This window comes from Manacus vitellinus, unplaced genomic scaffold, assembly GCF_001715985.3.
Source record: "Manacus vitellinus isolate BGI_N305 unplaced genomic scaffold, ASM171598v3 scaffold_49_pilon, whole genome shotgun sequence".
Lineage (NCBI taxonomy): Eukaryota > Metazoa > Chordata > Aves > Passeriformes > Pipridae > Manacus > Manacus vitellinus.
The window spans coordinates 3,418,699-3,441,905 of NW_021940603.1; the positions used below are offsets into that span (position 1 = coordinate 3,418,699).

The 23,207-nt window shown below is 38.9% G+C and overlaps 1 protein-coding gene across 1 annotated transcript in view; it reads left to right on the forward strand.

Moving 5' to 3' along the window:
• Positions 1-21,903, forward strand: part of PXYLP1 (2-phosphoxylose phosphatase 1) — a 33,763-nt gene extending 11,860 nt beyond the window's left edge. Inside the window, exons 2-5 of the mRNA XM_008931214.3 lie at positions 9,375-9,536; positions 10,400-10,526; positions 17,950-18,089; positions 19,555-21,903. Coding sequence (XP_008929462.1) covers positions 9,375-9,536; positions 10,400-10,526; positions 17,950-18,089; positions 19,555-20,486 — 1,361 coding nt within the window. The 3' untranslated portion in view covers positions 20,487-21,903. The remainder of the gene's footprint in view (positions 1-9,374; positions 9,537-10,399; positions 10,527-17,949; positions 18,090-19,554) is intronic.
• The last annotated feature ends 1,304 nt before the right edge of the window (positions 21,904-23,207 follow it).

Consider the following 23,207-nt stretch of genomic DNA (forward strand, 5'->3'; position numbering starts at 1 on the left):
TTTCTGTCCAAGTCTGTGAAAAGCAGCTGAGAAAAGTAGCTGACTTACAGTAGTTCTCAGGTGTCCACAGGGACATTGGCATCTCCAGTGAAAAACTTTAGGGATCTGAAAACCAGCTCAGCTGGTTAGAGCTTGGTGCTAATTGTGCCCAGGTTGTGGGTTTGAACCCTGTATGGGTCATTCACTTGAGAGTTGGACTCAGTGATCCTTGTGGGTACCTTCCAACTCAGAATATCCTGTGATATGTCCATCTCAGCCTGGGACAGGTACTTCTCCTTGGATTACAAATTAAAAAGTAGCAGGCAAACCAAAGAGAGCATTTGTTTTATTGTTTGTTTCCCTGTGAGCTGAATAACAGTGAACAGCTGTAGCTGTTGCTTAGTTGTGTTGTCTGCTGCGATTTTTCCTCTAATGATGTCCTTGACAGTCTTTAAAAGACAGTTGAGATGCCTTTACTTCTAAGTATTTATTGACAGCAAATGTGGCATGGGCTGATGTTTTCTAGCAGCCAGCTTGGTGCTGGAGCTGAGCAGCCTTGGCACAGCAGTGCTGTGCTCGCTGCAGAGGGCCATGTGGAACCCTGCAGGCTCCCCTCTGGGTTTTGCTGCTCTGGGGGTTCCTCCTGCAGAATGCTTTTCTGCTGAAGCACGGGTGAGACAATGCTGAAGTTCTTGTTTTGTCTGTGAAGAAACACTGTCTGTTTATCCTAAATCTGAACTCAAATTTCCCATGAGTATTTTTCCAGTTGGAGGAGAGTGGTTCCTTATGGTGGCTGCCCTGCTCCCATCACCAGATGTTTTGGGGTGAAGAGTGACTGTAGCTGAGTTCTCCAGGTGGAGGACGGGGACAGCAAGGGACCTGGTGTTTCAGGCTCTGTGGTGGCTGAGTCTGCAAGGGTAAAAGAAAATGGAAATCCACCTCTTGTCTTTATTAAATCACAAGAAGTAATTGGGGAAGGAAATGAGACTGTAACTTCTGTGTCGTCACTTCGAAACAGAAGATGTAGTTTAAGAAATATGAGGAAATACAAACATAGCACTGAACAGAATTTTAAAACCAGCATTTTTCGATTATTGACCCAAGTAATGCAGAAATTTACCCTGCAAAGACCAGTGCACCAAAATGGACACATCCCCCCATCCACCCCTCTCACTAACTTTGTGAATATAATCAGTTTCTCTTGGCAGGTTAAAATTTAGATGTAAGAATTCAAAATACGATGTTCTGTTTCACAAGTCTGCTGCAGGATTCCTCATGGTCTTCAAAAGTAATTGCTACTTTTGCTGTAGGAAGGGACTATGTTTATGTTTATTTGATAGGATCGATAAAACTATTCTAGTGGGCTTTAACTTCTGGTGTCAGAATATGCTGTGCTGAAGGCTGTGGCAGCACTCTGGTTCTGCAGTATGAAATGCAGGTATTCAGGGCTGCTCTAGCAAGCATTTTTCAGCACTTTTTATTAGAAGCACTGGCTTGAAAAGAATATTTATTCAATGATATCTGCTACTTGGCTACTACACTTAAGCATTCTTTGTGAATATTTTTGAAAGTCTATCCTAGAACTTGACACGTAGGGTGCTGGCAAGAGAATTGTGCTTTAAGTCAACAGACTCTGAAAAGTCTCTAAATTATTATGAACTCCCTTATAGAAGGAAGAACAGCAGCAGCAATCCAGAAATTGGATGGCTCAAATAGGTATATGCATCTGGGCATGTCTCAGTCCATAACTCATCACTAGTGCTGAATGTCTGCAAACTGTTGGAAACTCAGAGTAAGGGCTCTGTAGTCTCTGTTTTCTGTTTGCTCACATTTGACTGCTCAGTGAATGCTGTGAGGTTGGAAGTTCCTGCCCAATTCTGTACTGAGGTTGATGAGTCTGTATTTGAATCATCCATTTTCAGAGATTTGGGTTGGTAACATTTGAAGTGTGTGAGGAGGGAAGTGCTTACCCTGGTACAGCTGCAGTCTGAAGGCTGTACCTATGTCACCTTCAAACACACACAATTGTTAGGTTGAAGTATTTGTGGAGAAATTACACTCTAAAGAACCTTCTTTATCTTGTCAGGGGTTGTCAAGGGAGAGCATTTTGTTGTTGCTGTTGTAGGTTAAATTAAGGTGTGTGTCTCCTTTTGCCCCCCACTGTTTTTCTTTCTACTACCCACCTCCCTATAGCTCCCTTTACTCTTTTATTCTTTGTAGTCGTGCTCAGAGAATTTAGCAGCACTGTGGGAAGAAAACCTTGAAGCTCAGAGCCTGCTCTGCAGTAGAAAGGGCTGTGGTTGCACAGGGAGCTGCCTGTGGAGAATAAATCTGTGCTCGAGGGGCCCCACTTGCTCCACAACATACGGGACACATGGCAGAAGAGGGGAAAATGGAAGGGCAAATGCTTGGGGAAGCAGGGATGTGGTGAAAGAAGTAGGTTCAGACATGGTTGGTTAAGGGTTAGAGACTGCAAAGACAATGAGGGCTGTCACGTCTTCATAAGTTCAGTATGGACAGATTTTATATAAAAAAAATTCTCATCAGGGTCTGTAGGGCAAGGGGTTTGATTTAAAATAGAAATTACTGGAGTGTTTTCTTAAATTAAGTTACACATTCTAAATAAAGTAAAAGCCTGTGAAAATTTAAAAGTAAAAATTTAGTAGCTCCATTTATATTTTATATAAATATAAAATCTGAAACTTAGAAGCTTATGTTCACAGGCTTAGAAAGCCTTTTAAAATATTTTTATGGTTATTTTTCTTAATAGTACTTGATAGTTTGAGCAGTGTGAGGCTAATAAGCCTTTTTTTGTTTGTGTGATTACTCAACATTCAAATACAGCACATTAGTGACAGTGATGTTATGCATTATGGATGAAGGCCCTCACTGTTATTAGGGATCTTACCTTCGAGACTGTCAAAGCCTTTATTTAGCTATCCAAAAGAAGAAAATGAGAAGAGCGTATTGTGTGTCACACGGGCGCATTTGAACTTCACTGATGTCCAAATGTGCATTTTTAATCTGAAGCAGAGCTCTAAAACTGTCCCTGGGGATATGTCCTGCTCAGGTGGGAGTGTGGGGCACCAGGGATCAGACCCAGGGAGGCAGGGACTGGACCCAGGATGGCAGGGATGGGACCTGGGATGGCAGGATGTCACAGCTCTGGCAGTGCTGTGCTCAGGCTGCTTCTCTTCTCAGCTGGCACCGTGTCCCTTCGGTCTTGCTCTGTGTGCTCTTCAGCCCACGTGTGCCTTATCTACTTTGTCCAGATTGTTTTTCTTGCTGCACACATCTTTACCTTTTTCCCCTCATCTCAGTTGTTTTGAGGCATTCCTGCCTCTTTCTGGTTCTTCCTCCCTATACTTCTCCTTTTCTAACTTCCATTATTTTCAGGGAGAAAATAATTAGAAGAGCAGGTGGGAGTTGGGGGTGTTTAACCTGGAGAAAAGGAGGCTCAGAGGGACCTTATCGTTCTCTACAACTTCCTGAAAGGAGGTTGTACCACGTGGGGGTTGGTCTCTTCTCCCATGTATCAAGTGATAGAACAAGAGGAAATTGCCTCAAGTTGTGCCAGGGATGGTTTAGTTTGGATATGAGGAAAACTGTGTGGATGTGGCACTTGGGGACGTGGTGGTGTCGGGTTAACGGCTGGACTTGATCTTAGAGGTCTTTTCCAACTTAATGAGTATATGAATCTCTGAAGTCCATATTCATCACCAGACTTTCAGAAGCCTGAGTGTTCTGCTCTGTGCTAGGCAGTGCAGTTAGTGCCCTGGTAGGAGCAGAAAGGGGGGTGGGAGGAAGGTGGAAGTGGATAAATAACTTTTTGTGCTCCCTGACATGCGCATTTGCTTTTCTTGACCCATCAGCATAAGGTTACCTACAGTGGGGTTGCTGTGCTTTTTTTTTCATTTCAGCTGTGTGGCTGAATTTCTGTTTGACTGTTTGAAATAGTATGTTTGCATGGGGCTGAAAGAACCTTCTGTTTTATAATAGATGAAAACTTCAGGTCTCTGTTTAGTCAGAAAATCAAGACTAACATGGCTGCTGCTTCTCAGGCTGGTTGGAGCTACAAGGGAAAACAGCAATGGAAACCGGTTTTATTGCTCATCTTTCTGGTTTTAGGTAAATGTTAGTGATTTTTTTTTTTTTTCATGGATAAGTCTTGTTTTGTTGGATAAGTCTTGTTTTCTTTTTTTATTTTTTTTTTCAAAAGGGGTACTACCTTTTGCTTGTCAAGCTGAAAGTAGGACTGCAGGAGGGAGAGAAATTGATAATGAAGTGATTTGGCGTTTAATTTGGTGTTTCTTCTACATGAAGTGCACTTTGCTTTGTGTTTGGTTTTCTGCTGTAATGAATTCTGTCAAATTCATGTTAATTTTGTAGCCCTAGTGTGCTTCAGACTGGCTCTCTGCTTTGGCTTCTGAGCACAATAGCTGATATGGTGAGCTTGACATTCTTCCAGAGGGGATTAGTTGCTATGTAGGAATTGTAACGGTGGTTCCACTGAAAGCACTTTCTGAATGACTGCCTCTCTTGCTTAGAAACTACTTACCTAATATTTGTCTTTTTGGTATATTTTGTGACATTCAGGACTTGGGTGGGGGGTAGGGAAGGGGAGTATGGAAGTCAGGCAAATTAACTTTTGGCTCTTTAAATAGGTCTTCCTTAATGTACACTGGGAATAAAACCGTATGTCATAATGTTTGAGATACCATTGGGTTTGTTCATTAAGACTTTTCTTAGTCAAACTGGTCACCTAATTTTAAAATTTGGTCCTAGGGTTCTGTGGTATGAATTAAAATAAAAATTGTTGGAGGTTTTTGGTTTAATTAAACTTAATATCAGAGTTCGGATTTTATTTCTTCTGAATTTTGTTGACTTAATAATCTCCATTCGGAGCTGCAAGAATTCTTGAAGGAATTATTCTGTCGCAGTATTTAGCTGTAATAATATGTGACCAGTGTCCTTCTGTCTCTCATAGGACAGAAGTTGCTGCTAAGTTCAATCAGATCTTCCTTTTGTCTGATACCAGCCCACGTGTTTAGTTTTACTTCATGTTTCAAGCAATTTTAGCTCAGTGGGATGCTGGGAAGAGTTTCACTGAGGTTTCTTTAATTTTATTGTTTCTGTAACCTTTTACTTTTTGTTCCTAGAAATAAATTTTTCAAAATTAATGTTTTCAAAGCAGTTTTTATGTAGCTTCTTAAGTTTTAAAAGTAAGTTTGTGAATATTGAGAAATAAAAAATATTGTCTTTCCCCTCCTGTTGCCAAACTACCTCTGTAATAATATGTACATATTCTTTATAGTTTCAGTGTTGGCAGAGCTTCCAGTTAGATGATGAAATATGTTTCAGATATATTTTATTAACTGCTCTGGCTGTGGGAAATGCACATCAAAATCATCTGTTCCATTTCTGGTTTACATTGCTGTATTCCTGTCATAGTAAAACATAAGCTTTGAAAGGCACAGCAGTGGAAAATTCCTGTTCAAAAGCTCATAGATTTAAGTATGACTATGTACACGTTGGCAGACTTCTGTTTGGGGCAAGTGCATGTTACTGTGAACTAATAGAGCAAGTCATATAAAATAGTGCTAAGCTATAAAAAGTGATGTGAAAACTCTGTAACAGAATTCTGATATTGTAATGATTTACATCTGGAAGAGCAGAACTGAGTATGGAAAAAAAGATGAATTTCAACTTCATATGGGGGGATTTTTAAAATTCATTTTTATTTATTTTTTTCCCTTTCCCCCTCTCAGCTGTGTCAGCCCAGTACTGTTTGTAGGTTTGCTCATTACATGTGGACCAGAAAACCCACTTGGGAGACAGAGGTGGGTTTGACAGCGCAGAGGAGGATTTTCAGTAATGAAATACTCAGATACGGAGAGAAAGTCAGCTCTTCAAAGAGCTTTAGATAACTGCTCTATGTGCTATAAGGAGTACAAAACTGAGGGAACAAATTGAGCCTTCTGTGCATAGGGAGGTGGAGAGGATAAGATGTGCAAAGAAGGACTTGAGAGCCAGGAAGGGAGATAAATGAAGACAGCAAGGGAGTGTAAAGACCAACCACTTGAAATGAGAAGGGAAGGAGACAGGAGAAAACATCCCAAATAGGTGAGGCAATAACAATGTCCAGGGAATGGCAGAAGATGAGAAAACAATTGAGAAACAACTGAGAGTTTAGCTGTTGATATGGAAAATACCTCTGTGTTTGAAGCAGGCAGAAATACAAAGAGGAGATGTGTCACTTGGGGGCCTCATCCCAAAGCACTGAAAGTGCAGGATTGTTCTGGGTTCTGAGGAGCTTTAACAAGGGGCAAGGAGGACCAGCCTTGCTGAGTGGGCTCTTCAGGGTCACCGTGCTGAGCAAAGAGAAGGCAGATCTCCAACTGGAATTCATCTCTCCTTGGCCCTGTGGCATCATTCTCCCTCACTGTGCCCCCACCCCTCCATTCTGAAATACTTGCTATTTTCATGTATATACATTCAGTGGAAATTTCCAGTAGACTGCCTAAACTGGTGACCAGTTCATATGATTTTGTCACTTTCTATTTAAAGTATTTAAACAGAAGACACAGGCATTTGTGCAGGCAGTTTGGTTGATTTTGTTATTATTGTTTTCACCCAATATTTGTTATTTCAAGTGTGCCAAAAGTAGATGCTACTTGTCATGGCAGTGTTTATTTGCACTTATTTAAGCAGCTGAGATTTTTTTGACCACCTTGACAATTATTTTTGTCAAACCTGTGAACAATTTGAATCATTTAAACTGAATCATAGTGTAGTTTGTGTTGGAAGGGACCTTTGAAAGAGCATCTAGTCCAGTTCACCTTTGAACCCCTGGGTTTAAAGTTAGAAGTTCTTTTAGCCTGGTCCCTGTCTGAGGTACCTGAACATGGACAGAGTGGTAATAGTTTAGTGAGGAAATGCTGTGTTCCTCCTTCCCTGGTATAAGGCAAGCTTGTTCACTGTGCAGTAAGGACAGTAGTTGGAGTTATTACATGAACTATTGTTATTCCTAATCTGAGTCCATTTCCAGTCCACAAAATATTCTTAAATTGCACCCATTGCTGCTGTGCTGACTTGAGTCTCCTTTAAGGGTGTTCTGTGAGTGGCTTTTTTAACTTCAAACATGTAATCTGGCAATCCTGTAGCTGTTATTTTTAATATTCAGTTTTATTTTTAACATTTTAAAGGCAGTAGGTGTTTCTCTTTAAGATTTAGTGCTTTTCCTTATCCTTAAATTTGTCTGGCAGTGTTAAAGTATTTATTCAACCAGTTGGATTAGAAATGAGATTTGCTCTCTGCAAACAGACTATTTGGCCCTGGGAATCATAGGCACTTGATTTTAATAAGCTAATGTATGCATCTGTTGGCTTCTGCAGTTAATTGTCTCAGTGCAAAATGTGATCTGTTCACATTTTTTCACAGCTAAAACTACCTTGGGTAAAAGATTAGGATCCTTATTTTGCTTTTTTCCTCCCAACTCAGTTTTAGCCCCAGAGTTTGTAGTTTTTGCCATTGGGGTGTGGTTTCCCTGTCTTCTGAAACCCTCGCGTGTCTAAGCTGGATTGAGTTACATCACCTTTCCAGTACTTCAGCCTGTGTGTGTCTGTGACATTAATTGAGCAGTAGCAATGTTGTGGGTGGCTCTAGAGAAAATTGCTACAGAAAACTGAGAGTTGTTGCTTAGAACCTTTTCTGGCTTGGAAACTTGACCAACTTAATGTAACTGCTGTAGTTTGCCATTTGTACTCTTTAGACAACTACTGCCTTCTATTTGCAGAGTCCAGCAACTGTTGTTACACGTTCTTGGGTTTGGGATTTATACCCCAAACCCAGGTTTGCTGCAAACCCCTTCAAACCAGAGTTACCAACCTCTGACAGATACTGCCAAGGCTCTGTGTTACTGCTGGTTTCTTGGTCAGTGGTTTGCAATGTCTCTCAACAACATGAGTCTAAGCATGGAAGGAGCTAAAAAATGAACCTGGTAGATAAATGCTGGAATGGCAGCTGAGCTCCTCAGTTTAAGTGGCCAAAGTCAAAATTATAGTTTAATATTCTCACCAAGCACAGTTGTGTGCATGAACTGAAACAACTTAATCAAAAGTTTGAAGTCGCTGCACTTTGTGGGTATTGGCCTTGTCAACAGCACTAGCAAGGCTATGGAAAATGCTTGGATTCTGGTTTTGGCAGGCAAAGGCTAACCAAATAAAAATATCTGAAGTGTAGTGTATTGTAGTGGAAGAATGAAGAGTCTGTGTTGTATTACTGGCTACGTGCTCTTAAAGTCTACATGCTTTTCACTTTGGTTTACTGTTGTCCTTTTCTTGTTCTGCACAACTCTTTATTGTGAAACAAATTAACCTCTAAAATTGGAGTTGGGAGTCAAGATGGAACTGAGAAACTGACCTAGAAGAATTAGTAAAGTTTTGCTTTGAAATTTGTTTTTTTTTTTCTTTCCCCCCCCCCCCCACCTTAGAATGGGGTAAAAATACAGACACTTTTCCTCCTCATTTTCACCTTTAAAACTTCTAATTAAAATATCAGAAAATACTAATAGAAAAAAATAAATCTGGGCATTTGTTATTACAAGTGTAGTCTTGTAAGCCTCATAAATTAACTAATGCTTTCACATCAAGGATATAAAGGATGTTGTCATTACAAGTCTGACCTTAAATTCAGATATGCTTCAGCTCGATTCTCTGTGTCAGAAGACCTAGTGGTGGTATTTCTGTTAGTTCCCCCACTGTGTATGAGCATTAACTTAATTTTTTGGTGTTTCATGTTTTTTGGGTAGTCTGAGTTATGTTTCAAGAAATATAGTTTGTGTGCTTTTTTTTTTTTTTGGGTAAGCCAGACTGTTTAAGGCTGGCAAAGTAGCAAAGTAAGGGCAGGGATTAGTGAGGAAAATGATGAATACTCCAGATCCTTCAATCTTAACTACTCTATATTCCCAATGGTTTGCACTACCATCATCATAACTGTGCTGTGTCTTGTGCTGATGTCCTTCACTGTCAGTTTTTAAGCGAAAATGATGAGAAACAGCTGGACCTGTTGTGGCCCTTTTTCTTCAATTCATGTTCTTAGAGCTTCATCAGAGACTGACAGAAAAAGTAGCTTCAAGAAGAGTGTAAAAGGCAGCATTGTTCTACATCCAGGTCTATTCTGAAGTCTTAGCCAAGCACTGGCTTTGCCAAGGAGCTCTTCTGGGCTGTGTAAATCAGCAAAAAAATCACAACAAAGTTGTATACTATTGAGAGACATCCTCTCATGGAAACCACAGTCTTTGTCATAATTACTTAAAAATATTTTTTAAAAAGCCATAGTCTTCTATGTCCTTAAACCTTCCTAAAGATGTATGGTGTATGCTTTGTATCTTTCAGTGCATTTAATACCAGTAAACCCAGTCAGGGAAGATGGGCTGAATCCTAAGAGTCGAAAGAGAATAATGCCTGATTTGCTGACAGAGCCTCCTGCCATAGATCCTGTTTATGAAGCTCATGTTTACTGCAATATTCCCACCATTGCCGAACGCAGCATGGAAGGTAAGTTTTGGGAGTGCAAACCACAGCTTAGTTGCTTGTTTCTGTGTACTGTCACTGGAATTGATAACTTTGTGCATGCTCCGTTCTTTGGTACTTGGAGAAGGTACAGCAAACATGAACTGGTTGCTGAATTTCCTTAAGTCATTCAAAATATGCTGTTCTTCTTTTCTTCCCTTTGTATCCTCTCTGTTGTCTTGATTTTTGGAAGTGATTCTGTCTCCAGCCAATGGCCTAAAATTAAAAGGTTTGGGAATTGTAATTGTAATTGAATTGTAATATTTAGTACAAGTGAGATGTATTGCAAACAGTTGACTTGGAATTTTGAAAAAAAACCAACCCTACAGAAGTAATTAATTTTGGATTCCAAACCATTAGACATGGTCAGCTAGAAGGCATATTTGCATTCTTTACCCTACAGCGACTGCAGCAGCAAGGGAGTCTGAATTAATTCCCTCATTAGCATATCCCACTAATACATATAAAATAAATTACAAACTAGTATATCAAAAAGCTCCAGATTAGACATGCTGCAAAATCTATCATTATGGTGGGGTCTGGAAGAGAGGCATAAAAGTGGAATAACCTTATTGTGTTGGCAGAGTTTGGTGCTTGAATAATGTCTTGTGTGGTTGTTGGACTTCAGAGGTCCTATGGAGATGTTCTAAGAAACTCAGTCTTGCGTAATTTATCTTGCAGTTTAAAGTGAAATCTTTTTTGGGATGGTAAGTTATAATTTCTTAGGGGTGTTTTCTTTCATTGCAATAACAAAGCTATTGAGCTAACTATACCTGCTTTTTTATTAAAGAAAGTGTGGGCAGGTAACATATTTTGTCTCTTTTTTTCTTCCTCTTTCCTCACTTTAGGTCATGCACCTCATTATTTTAAGCTGGTGTCAGTTCAAGTGTTGATTCGACATGGTGATAGGTATCCACTCTATGCCATTCCCAAGACAAAGAGACCTGACATTGACTGTATGTTGGTGCCCAGCAGGTAAAATTCTTGGGTTTTGTCATTCCTAAATGCTTGTTTTGCTTGAGAATTATTTTGTTCTTCTTCAGGAAACAATTTGTGCAACCTGAAGTACGTCACGTCAGATATTTGTGTATTGTTATGGTTTAAAAAAAACAATCCCTGTATCAGTGGTGCAATACTTCCCTTGAAACAAGAACTATTACCTGTTACCAGCTCAGATCAGAATAAGTTCTTCATATTTCTTTAAAAAGAAAAAGCTATTTAATTGAATATTTAGGTTGCCATTCCTCTTAGATAAGCTTTTACACATTTTCAAAATGTAAGTGCAGCATTTTAGATAGCCTCTTCCATTTCAGCTCAGCATGTTTCCTTTCATCTGAATACAAAAAGGTCTCAGTCAGTTCATCACTACATCACTGACATTTGTATTTTATATTATTATTTCTTTCTTTTACTTTTCAGAAATATAGGCTATCAGAGTTCCCTTAAATTAATGATTTGTGTCAAAATTCAGGGAAAAAATGGAAGTTGTACATTTAACTTAAAAATGCAAATTAACAGAAGATGCATTTTGTGACTTGTAAACTACCCTTTTCCTGTAGTTAGCACTCACTGTTAAGTACTGTCACACTAAGTTATTTGTGTCTGACTGACCTTAAAACACTGGTTTCCTTTCTGTATCAGTACAGTGCTTCTGTCTGAGGTCATGTCTATGTAGGTTGCTGATGTCTGTTTCACACCTGAACCACTTTGAGCTGTAGATATGATCTGAATTGCTTCTCTTCCCCATGGAAGAACCTTTCTTTTTGCTTAGAGTTTACTCGCTGATAAAGGTGAATTATAGTGTAAAGCAGTAGAAATAAACAGTGATGATGTAAATCCCCAACCTTTGCCCTAGATTGCTTGATTACATGTGGTTTTTTTCTCCTTTTTAAAAGGATCTATGGTATTATTTTTTTTTTCCAGTAAAGAAATTACCAGTGAACCTACTGAATACTTACAATTAAAAGAAAAATATAAAGAAAAACTGTCAGATATGTTAGCAAAACCTTTAGGCAAATATACATCTTTATGCTACTGCCACCTCAGCGGTGTCAGGTGTGGAGATTTCCAAGTGATTGGGGCTGGGTCTGCTTTGTGTTCCTGCATACATTACTCAGGAAAAGAGGCACAATAGATAAACACAGCACTGTAGATACACCATAAATACCTTTTCCCAGAATAGCATGGAATCTCCTCTGTCTTTAATTCTACACCAGAAAAGCAAGAGCATTATTTCTTCATTCAGAATTGGCTGTTCTCTGTCATGCTGAAAGTGTTAAGGCCATGCTGAAAGTGCATTTTACCTCAGTGCCTGGGAAGATCATGGAGTAGATCCTCATGGAAGCATTTTAAGGCACATGCAATACAAGGGGGTGATCCAAGACAGCCAGCATGGCTTTAGTAAGGGCAAATTGTGCCTGACCAGTCTGGTGGCCTTCTTTGATGGAGTGACTGCAACAGTCAACAAGGGAAGACTGACCAGTGTCATCTACCTGCACTTCTGTAGGGCTTTCAGTACAGTCCTACGTGACATCCTTATCTCCAAATTGGAGAGACATGGATTTGAAGGATGGACTGCTCAGTGGATAAGGAATTGGGTGAATGGAGGCAGACAGAGTTGTGATCAATGGTGACCAAACTCCAGTTATCTCTGCCATAGAGCTGAGTGGGCAATTAATTTCTGTAACAAGATGGAAAATGAATCGTTTGCTAATAGCTATGATAACATTATTAGTGACTTGCCTTTAGGGGTGAGACTATTTTCAGCATGCAGTACTAAGTAAAGAAATATGATCCAGATTTTCATTGAGTTCTTAGCGGCTCTGATCTTCTGATCTTGCTTAATATCTGTCATGTTAGAAGGTATGTGAGAAAGCTTTGTCGAGAAGATGTTAACTGCAAGTGACAATGTTGGATTAGTAGCTGTATTTCTCAATATTAAAGTGCCACATGAGACCTCAGTTTTGTATTTGTCAGAGAAGATTTTATAGCTATTTCCACTTCAGCTTCAGTCAAGGAATACAATATGAAGGCCCTGGAGTCATAAAAACTATTCATAAAAGGCAAGGAAGCAGTGTGGCTTTTGACACAGAATGACCAAGTGGAGCAGTTAGGAGAGCACAGTGTCAGGCTCGGAGGAGCCCAGCGGGGGAGATACCCTTGGCTCACACCATTTATGAAGCATTAGAGCATCAGTGTACAGATGATACATCTGTACACATCCCTTAACATTCACAGCCACTGCAAGACCTTGTCTCCCCAAGAGCAGAACTTAGGTAAAACAGAATATCCTGTTTTAGGGCAGCAGAAAGATTAAAGGAGTTGGCTCTGCACTGTTCTGTCCAGAGGTGTTAAAGCTGACCTTCCTGAATAGGGCTGGAATTGTTGCTGCTTTGGCAGGTGTTTTGAGTGGAACATTTATTACTTTAGCATCAGGAAGTGATTTGCTGTGTTTGGCTGTTGGGCTTATATTCCTTTATGATGTAAACGTGGTGTTTCATTGTAAACATATTTATAAGGGGAGTATGACAAGGTCTGTAATCACTGCCTTTGAACTGAAGGCTTCTTGGTGCTGTACAGTTGAGGTGTCTGATTGAAAGTCTGGCTTGTTTAAGCTTTTTGGACTTATAGCATCAGATAAGCATGCTGCTCATATGCAGGCTGTTCTTTATTTGACTTGGCATTCAGCTGATGGAATTCATTAATTAAGCAGATTATGCTACAGCCCCATGGACTTCTAATGGATATGCAAAATAGCCTTGAGGTCACTCTTTGGTTTCGCGAATGACGGATTGTGACATATAAGTGTGGAATGAATATAAGCAAATGGATTAAATGCTTTGGAGATTTCTTCCCTCTAAAACTTCAATTAACATTATTATTATTATTTTCATTGTTCTGGATGCAAATTTCCAAAGGGAACTGAATAATATACACTTTTTTTCCTCGAGAAAATCAACTGAATGATGTTATGAAAATCTTTTCATTGTAGTGTTTACTTATGAGGGAAATAAATTATTCTCCCATTTTTTGTTCCTTATGTAGATCACATTTACAGTGTCAAAAGTAAAAAAATATGCAGTGTTTCTTCACTGAGTTTATATGTGAGAGAGAGAAGAAATGTTTTTTGGAAGATGCTAAAATGATTTCAGAAGACTGACATAATTTGATAGTAAACTGGGTTAATTAGCATATGCTTTAAGGCGTTCTGAGAGGTGTTGATGTTAATCATAAGAAGCTTAGTAACAAATACTGAAATTTTATGTTCAATAGGCACATGTTTTGAAACTGCCACAAAAATGAGATGGAAAAGTGTGGGAGAGGAAAGTATCATACTGTGAGCTAAAGGAGGTGTGGATTTGACTTGGGGTGAGGTCAAAGTACAATCCAGACCAGAATTAGGTGAAGAAAGGTCTCCTCTCGACTCTAAAGACTCAGAAGAGCAGTGAAGTAGGTGGAATTATAAAATCACAAGATGGTTTGGGTGGAAAAGGACCTTACAGATCATCCAGTCCCAGGTACCTACCAGGGGAGCACTGTAGAGTTTGTTATAAAAATGTAAAAGCTGTGAGACCTTTATGAATAAATAATCCCCAACAGTACTACTAATGCCTTAGGATCTCTTTTGTAGACTACACTGATCTATTGTTGGGTTTAGTGGCTCTTTCCATTCATTTGCCTTCTAAAAAGGAAACAGTGCAGTCCTTTGATCTGACCCTTTTTTCTGTCTACTCGAACTTCACAGAAAAGACACGTTATTTTTGCTTGAAGTTATAAAATAATTTTTTGCATTTTAAGTAAAGAAAAAAGGGGCTTGCTTGGTACAGTTTGCAGACAGAATCACATGCTGTACACTTACAGAAAGGTCATGTCTGTGTGCCATTCATTTTTGTATCTGAACGCCTCAAGGAGAAAGCCAATTTTTATTGAAGGATGTCAGCTCAGTTCCTGGCAGAAATGCACATAGAGTTCAAATAGTTGGGCAGTGTGATTTCTTTCCATGTACACTGGTTACAGTGTAGCAATAAAGGGGTGATATTTCAGTATTAAAGCTTTTTAAGACCTTTACAAATAAGATATTTAAGTGTTGAATAAGGATTTCAATGTTGGTCCATTTTAATGCTAGTGCATGAAAACTACAGTGTTAAATCTGGCATCTATTATCCCAGTGTTTAGTTTGTAAATAAGGAAAAGATAAACTGAATTAATTACTATGAGGGAAAAGAAGCATCCTCAGTTTTGTTACAGGTAAAATTCATTCTATTTTACAAAAATAAAATCATTAAAAGGCAAATTATCAGACTTGAAATATGGGAAACAAATGTTCAAAATTAGGAATTGTGGCTATTGCTAGTGGATTTAAGTGAAAAGCTTATGCTCTGACAAAATCTGAAATATTTATTGTACTAATACTATTGCCAAATGTGGTAGCTTGCCATTGTAATGCTGGGCAAATGACAGAAGGATATCCCTTTAGCCCATTTTTATTTTCTGATTACTTTTATGGAAATAAAATTTCAAGGATAATTCAGTCTTTTCAGCTGTACAACTGAGCAATTTCCTTTGCTTCCTGCTCCAGCAGCCCCAGCCGGGTTGCCTGGATACTCCATCTCCTGCAGCATCTGTAAATTGGCCAATTCAACAGGAGGATTCATATTCTAAATAAAAGAGAAATCTTGGGGTGGGAGGGGGAATGGTTTGTCAGCTGGCAGCCTGAATGCTGTTGTAAATTTTGCTGCTGAGAAAAATATGTGTTTATTTGCCCAGTTGTACAGGGTTAATTGAGGAGAATTTCTGGTATTTTCAGAATTTGGTTCCATACATGAGGATTACATTCAGGATAAAAGTATTCTGTAGCCTGAGATGTCTGTCTCCTTCAGGCAGAATGGCTCTTATTTCTATTGTTTGATTTTTTTTTTTTTTTATTTTCCCCTGGAATATATTTATCAAGTAGTAAGCTTTGAATTTGTCATATTTCATAATTTGATTCTGCAAGCATGTGCTTATCTTGTCTTAACTTTAAATATAGTGTAATTCAAAGCTAAGTAACTTGCATCTAGATATCTATATGAAAATTTGACTTACCTGCCATGTTTTTAGAGAAATCTTTTTGCAAAGCACTGACAAATACTTCTTTCCTTTCTTCCTTCCCACAAGTGGTTGCTGGCAGTTTCGTCAGCACAGGTTTGATTCCATTAGAATTCTTTCAGGTTTTTATAAACAAAGCAGCAAAAGAAGTTGAATGGATAATACAGTTCCTCAAAGTTTTCTTTCACATGTATTTGCAGAACTTGCTAATTAAATAAATGGAGTTTAAGGAAAATTGAGGTTGACAATTTATTCATGTGTAGACTTTTGTAAAGTACAAGATTTAGAAAATTGGTAGTTCAGCCTCCTACCTTTGTGGTAAGCTTAAAGAGCAATTTGCTAGTGGGTTTAATTTAATTTTCTCAACTTCTCCCATTTTTAGGTTGCAGTGCTGGGCTGTGAAAATAGTGTAATGTACAAAATGTTCAGTTTGAAATTCTCGTTTGGAGCTTGAGTGAGCTTCTAATGTACACTTGTACAACAGGAAGCCTCGACTGCTTGAGAAAGGAACAAAGCCTGATTTATGTATCTCTGCTTTGCAAATATTAATCTTCATTTGCCTTGTTAAAATTGTAATATGCAGAAGAAACTGTGGAGTTGCAGTGTCATAAGTTGGCTGGGTTTCCTTTCTAATTGAAGGAAAAATGGAATGATTAATCTGACCTTTTATCTCATTACGCTTTTTGTCTCATTTTGCGTTGTTTTGTTACTGGCACTTGTACCATGATTTATTGTAACATTTTCCTTCCAGGAGGTTTTTTTTTTCCTGAAGGTAAATTAAATACTGGAAAACTCAAGTTTTACAAAATTATATGAGCAACCTTTCTATTGACAGGCACTGACTCTTATGACATCTCCTGTATATTCATGCTGTGAACACAGCTCTGCAAGAGGTCTTCTCGTGTATAAGAGTTTCTCAGTTGGCTCTTCTACATAAGCAGGGATGTCTTTGTCCCAGTAAACTTTGATTCCAGACACTCATTCCTACTTTAGTAGTGTTATTGCTCCCTCTGGTGGGTCCTGCAACTCTGCTTTTTTGTTTTTTAGACCTGAGGTTTTTATATCAAAATAGTTTATCATTCTAGCAAATGGAAATATGAGGAATAAACACAAACTCCAGACTTCTGTAAAATATCTCAGGCAGAATTTATCTTATATATATAATTTTAGTGTTTTTTTTAAGCAACATTCAAAAATATTGACCCTATTCAGGCTGAAAGTCCTATTAAAATGACAACCATCTGGGGCAGATTGGGTTGCCAAACAGTTTCTGTTTTAGTTCTGCACAAAAGCAGAGAAGTGACTGTGTGACATTTGGTAACTGTTGACATTTGGTAACCGCTGACATTTAACAAAGAAATCCCTGCTTATGTAATGCATTTCTGCTGTAGAAATGTGAGCACAGACTTATTTTTTAAAGGTTCACGCCGCTTTGGGTTACACTGTTTGTGGCCTGTTTTGTATCTGTAGTTTTCTGCACAGCAGTACCACAGTGAGCTGAGTCCAGAGTGTCTTTGAAATTTGCAGATGAGTTTAGGAGATCTGAGAATTCTTTCATGGACTTGAATTCTGTTTCAGTGAGTTAAGTTAGGCATTTTGGTGTATATTTCTTTTCCAGCTGTATTCATTACTTGCATGGTGGGGGTATCTTATCTGTTCAAGTGTCCAACAGTGTTGGCCTCTTCCTTCCTGGGTTATAGTACAATACCCGAAACAATGACTTTCAATTTTAATGGGGCCTCTGGATACTACTTCCCAGGTACCACTTAATGGAGACTACATGTGCCTAAGGTCTGAAGTAATTAGAAAGAAAGGCTGAGATTGTAATCAGCATTGTACGTTACAGAGTTCAAAAATTCCTTCAAGATCATCTACTTAAAATACTGGTTGTTTGAACCCCTTTAGATTGGTAGTGCCCTTGGCTGTGCTGTAAGTGCAATGGTACTTCAGAAACTGGAGAGACATTTGTTTTTTTTATAAGGATTTTATATATATTTCAATTCACACCAGTATTAGTGACTGCATTTAAAAACAAACAAACAAAAAAAATCTTTCCAAATTGCTTACTGAAAGGTATCATAATCTTAACATGAGAAGACATCTGTTTCAGTATATCTCTTTGGTAGATAGTGAGTAGTTAGATTTCTTTTCCATACTTGCAAAAGTCCCTAGTAATGCAGATGGAGTCTCAGTGGGAAATAACCTCACACCATGAAATTTCAGAGCTGACATACTTGGAATACTTGACTCTCTAGAGCTGTTTTCCCATATGCTTTTGGGAGTTTTCACATTTTGGTTTTTACCTCTCTAGGAAACCTTCTCATCCTCAGCTTGAAGCTTTCATTAAACATATGTCCAAAGGGTCTGCAGCCCAAATGGATGGTTCCCTGAGCAGCCTCCCTCGCTACCCCAGTCATTCTCAGTGTGAGATGGGAGAGCTTACTCAGACAGGTGAGTTTCCATAGCAGCTCTGTCCTCTGCTCTCTTAAACACAGTCTGCTTGAAAGAGATCTTCTATTTTCTTTATGTTGACATAAATGCTTTTTTATGGAAGCTTATCATGTTGGTCATAGCATAGGTTATGCTGGGATATGAATAAAGTATTAGTCTCTCTACTGTAAAAAGTGGCAGCAGTTGTAGAAATCATGGTTTATCCTTAAGCTTGACAATTCTGTTACAGACTGGTCAAGCTTGGCATCTCTTAACTTTATTTGTAGCAGGTCAGAGCACCTTTCCATCATATTGCTTTACAGCACAAAATTGCTTTGTTACCCTTGTGACAAACAACACTGCTCAGTACCTCCTGAGGAAGAATCTGGTGCTTTGTTACTGACTGGTTTGTGATTCAGAGGAGCCCTGGAACTGAAGAACAATCACTTAGTGGCCTGCTTTTACCTGTGTTGTAGCTGCTGTGTCCCTTACAAGGGGTTCTGATGTAACAGACAAACTGGATGCCTGTATTACAGAAATACTTTATACATCTGGTGCCTGTCAAATCCTTATGTGTTCCCATGGGAAAAAAAAACTTGGTCAGTGTCAAGTGTTGCAAAGTGATGTCAGGAGAAATTGAGGCAGGATACCATGGACCACTCCCTGACACTTCCCAGCACAGCTTGTTGTATGTGGAATTGCACACAGCACAGGGATTGTAACTGGTATTTGGGGACTCCTGTTGCCTCTAGCAATGTATGTTATGGTGCATAGATGGTTCCTGCCTGTTGCTTTGCTGCTGTGAGAGGCTAATGCAAGAAACACAGATTCTGGAGCAAAGGTCTTGGTGTGTCACGAGGTTGCACACCTTTTCCTTCCCATCTGGCAGAGCTCTAGTGTAAGAATTATCAAACAATTTAAATTGTTTAAAATTTAAACAACTTTTTGTTTAAAAAAACCAAAAAACCTCCTGAAGGAGGCTGGAGAAGAAAGTTTGATGGCACCACTGTTTTGTGAGTTTACACACTAATTTACATTCTGTGTATTTGTTTTGTGACTGCTGGTGGTTTTACTGGCTGCCATAAATTTTCAGGGAGCAAAGCATTCTCTGCCTGTCTGGGTCCCTCTTCAAAATCATCTTCAAAACTACTTTTATAGTCATGTTAGATCCATTCAGTCTCTGTCTTGGTCCAAGGAACAAATATTAAACCACTAAGGTTTTAAACAAATCTTGTTGAACCAGGTTTTTCTACCTATATTTCAGTTTAGTTCCTAGAATCTGAGAGATACTGAAGAATAACAGGTATCTCGTATTTCAGACGATTTTTGTACTAGTCAATCATAAGTGAAGTTCAGTTTTGTAAGTTCATAACCTTTTAACTAAGTGTTCATTTATCAGTAAGGCTACTAGCTGTATTTTTTTTATTTTTCAAAACTACGAAGTTTCAAATCATATGTTGTAACTTCTTCAAAAATTCTCTTTCAGGGGTTGTACAACACTTGAGGAATGGACAACAATTACGAGAAATTTACATAAACAAACATAAACTGCTTCCCAGTGACTGGACAGCAAAACAGCTCTACTTGGAGACAACAGGGAAAAGTCGAACCCTGCAGAGTGCATTGGCCCTGCTCTACACCTTCCTGCCAGATTTTGACTGGAAAAAAATTAACATGAGGCTTCAGTGGAGCACCATTTTCTGCTCTGGAAGCTGCGACTGCCCCATGAGAAACCACTACCTAGAGGAGGAGCAACGCAGACAGTACAGCTTGCGGGTGAAAAACAATGATTTGGAGAAAATATATGTGGATATGGCAAAGATTGTGGGCATTCCCACCAGGCAGCTGAGAGCTTCTAACCCTATTGATTCTCTCCTGTGCTATTTTTGCCACAATGTCACTTTTCCGTGTACCAAAACTGGCTGCATTGGTATGGAACACTTCAAAGTAATCAAGAGACATCAGTTGGAGGATGAGAGAGAAAGACAGGAAAAGAAACTTTATTTCTTGTATGCGCTATTGGCCACTCATCCTTTCCTCAACCAGACTGTTGATCGGCTGCAACGTGTCGCTGAAGGCAAGAAAGAAGAAGTATTTGTTCTCTACTCTGCACATGATGTCACACTGTCACCTGTTCTCAGTGCCTTGGGCATTACAGAGGCCAGATTTCCTAGGTTTGCTGCCAGATTAGTTTTTGAGCTGTGGCAGGATGGGAAGAGACCCAAAGAACACTTTATCCGCATCCTGTATAACGGTGCTGACGTTACATTCCAGACCTCGTTCTGCAAGGATCATTATAAACATTCCAGCAAGCCAATGTGCCCACTAGAAAAATTTGTCAACTTTGTCAAGAGGGATATGTTCTTAATTTTTAACAGCACGAGTTACTATGATGCCTGTCGGAGGAGAGCACTGTAGAGAAGGAGAGAGAAAAGGAGGCAATGTTAACTTGTCTCAGTGAAATCTGTTTTCTGGTTGAGGCACAACTCAGCTTTGTTATTTCTTGTACTTGTGTGTGTAAGTACAGAAGGATATTGCTTGAAACATTCTTCAAATGGTTTCATTTTCATTCAGACTGCAGATGGTCTCCAGTAGAAGAACAAATACCGAGTGTTACATATGTGTGTGCTCACAAATGCTGTTAATTGTAACGATAAATCACATGGGCTACTGTAACCTGGACATGGCTTGATAAAGAGTGAGAGAGCATAGACTTTGTGTCTCTGTATTCCAGAGCAATACTTGGATACAATAAGTTTAAAACCAAAACTTTTTTTTTTTTTCCCACCACCATCTCACAGTCTTTTTAAGCAGTTTGTGTCAGGGTCTTTTATGAATTCCAGGATCTGCATTAAGGCATTTGTAAGGAATTTTTGAATTTCCTTATTCAAAAGAAGCCTTCCAATGTTATGGGGCAGATCTTTAAAGCAAAGTGCATGTGTGTGTCTGTGCATACTTACCTGAGCATGTACAAATGAGTGTGTGCCTTGTTGACCTCACAGACCTATAAACACGTGGCTACTGTTACCAGTGCCAGAGAAGGATGCACTGGAAAATGGATACAGAACTCTATTCTTTGATTGCACTTTCAGCACTTTGAATAGTTCAAACACAGTCTAGAAATATGTAAAGGTCTTGTGACATTAAAATAGATAGCAAACACTAGCAGTGTCACTGAACCTGAGTGGGAAATTAGGATTAGAAAGCAGTTTTATGGTGAAGTGTTGGGCTCTTTCCCATTGTGAACATGTTCAAACTGTTGTGTTATGGAACAAATCAGTGGTTTAGGAATTTGCTATGGTGACTGCTTGAGACAGCTTGACTAAATACTGGGAAAATTTTGTAGCTGAGTTAGTATTTTTATGAACTAGGAAGCTCTTATTTTATAAGACCAGACTTGTACATATTGTACTGTGTATATTTATAACACAGTAGATTTTTCTTACTTGTTTAGTTTGTAAAGACTTGTGAAGTTCACTTTTTAGACATTTTTTTCCCCTTGATCGGGATGTTTAGACTCAAGAAAAAACTGTAGTTTATGGGTAATTTGAACAATGAGTAGATGTGAAAACTTGTACTTCAGACTGCTTTCATCTCTGTAGGAGTAGTAAATTGAGAATCAATTTTTACTAGAATTCATAGAAATTTTATAATGGTGGAAGGTTTTTACACCTCTAGAAATAAATTAGTCTGTGACTTGTGATTCAATGGTGCTAGTTCATCAAAGAAAACATAACTCTGCATAAGTTCTCTGACTATTGGCATTCCACTCTCTCTTTTTTCAATGCTGCATTTGAACATATATCTTTAAATAAAATTCTGGGGACTCTTTGTATACTTGTGTGTTATGTTCATTGTGACTTCTTTGGCTCTTTGCAGCAACAGGGTGTGTATTGTTAAGCTGTTTGTTGCATTTGTGACTTCTGCACTTGATATGTTCTGGGTCCCAGCCTGAGAAGGAGCATGTATGTGTTTTGTAAATACTGGACTAGAAATCCTGATAAAATATTTGGGGCTTTTGTACCACATTAGATTCGAAACATTTTCTTTCTATCTAAGAAACTAGCTCTGTTTTCCATCATCCACGTTTGTGTGCTGGAGGGCAAACAGGAAGAGAGAATCTGAAAGTTGAGCTCAGTGTATAAATTAGGTGAATGTGACCATTTGTCCAATATTAGAAGCAAATACTCCAGAGCTGTTGAGGTACCAACAGAGGGCACCTGTAGCTCTTCAGAATGTTCTCTGTTGGAGCTTTGATGCTGTTTGTGACCATTTACAGGACTGATCCTGAAGGGCAGGAAACATTACCATAGGCATATAATTGATGTTTATTTAGAAACACTGAACCCCCCTAACAGCTTTTGTAAATGCCAGTCTTGGTGTCTTCAAAAGCCTATGTTAGGAGTAGCAGCTAACTTGCATCTTCTTTTAAAGACAGACCATAGAAGTGTTTTCTTTTGATTTCCTTGTGCGGAAAGATCCCTTTTGTCTGTTGTAGGCCTGTGAATTGGAGGAGAGGTGAATTTGGATGGATTTTTTATTTGTCAGGCTCAAAGAAGCACTGGAATCCCAGATATTAATGGATATCGCAGCAGTTTTCCAAACTTCTTGCTTAACTTTTTTTGCAGAGCAACAAAAAAAGCACTGGTTTTACGCACCACTGGTAGCTGGTCAACCAGCAAGAATTCTGCTTGAAGTCTCACGCAGACCTTGGGGTTAACTCCCCTACGTAAATCAGGTGAGTTGGGTGCCAGAAAATGTGTTCATCTGTATAGCCATAGAAGAAAGTGAGAGAGATGCAGAAAGATCAGGTTGTTAGTAGCTGCAGTTCCTCAGATTGCCCCAGATGTCAAATGTTCATCCTGTCTAATCTCAGCCAATGCTGCTGTGTTGAAGGGTGTCCTTAGAAATGGCAGTAACTGTGAATATGAAGTATTGATATCCTCTAGCCAGAATTTTCCTTATGCTTAGAGAGGTATGAGAACTGCTATTCCTCACTGAATTCTATTCTCTCTTAATCACCCTTAATTATTTATATACATTGATGAAATCCCCTTGAGCCTTCTCTTCCCTGGGCCAACAAACCCAGCTCTCTCAGCCTACCCTCATGGAAGAGGTGCTCCAGTCCCTTCATCACCT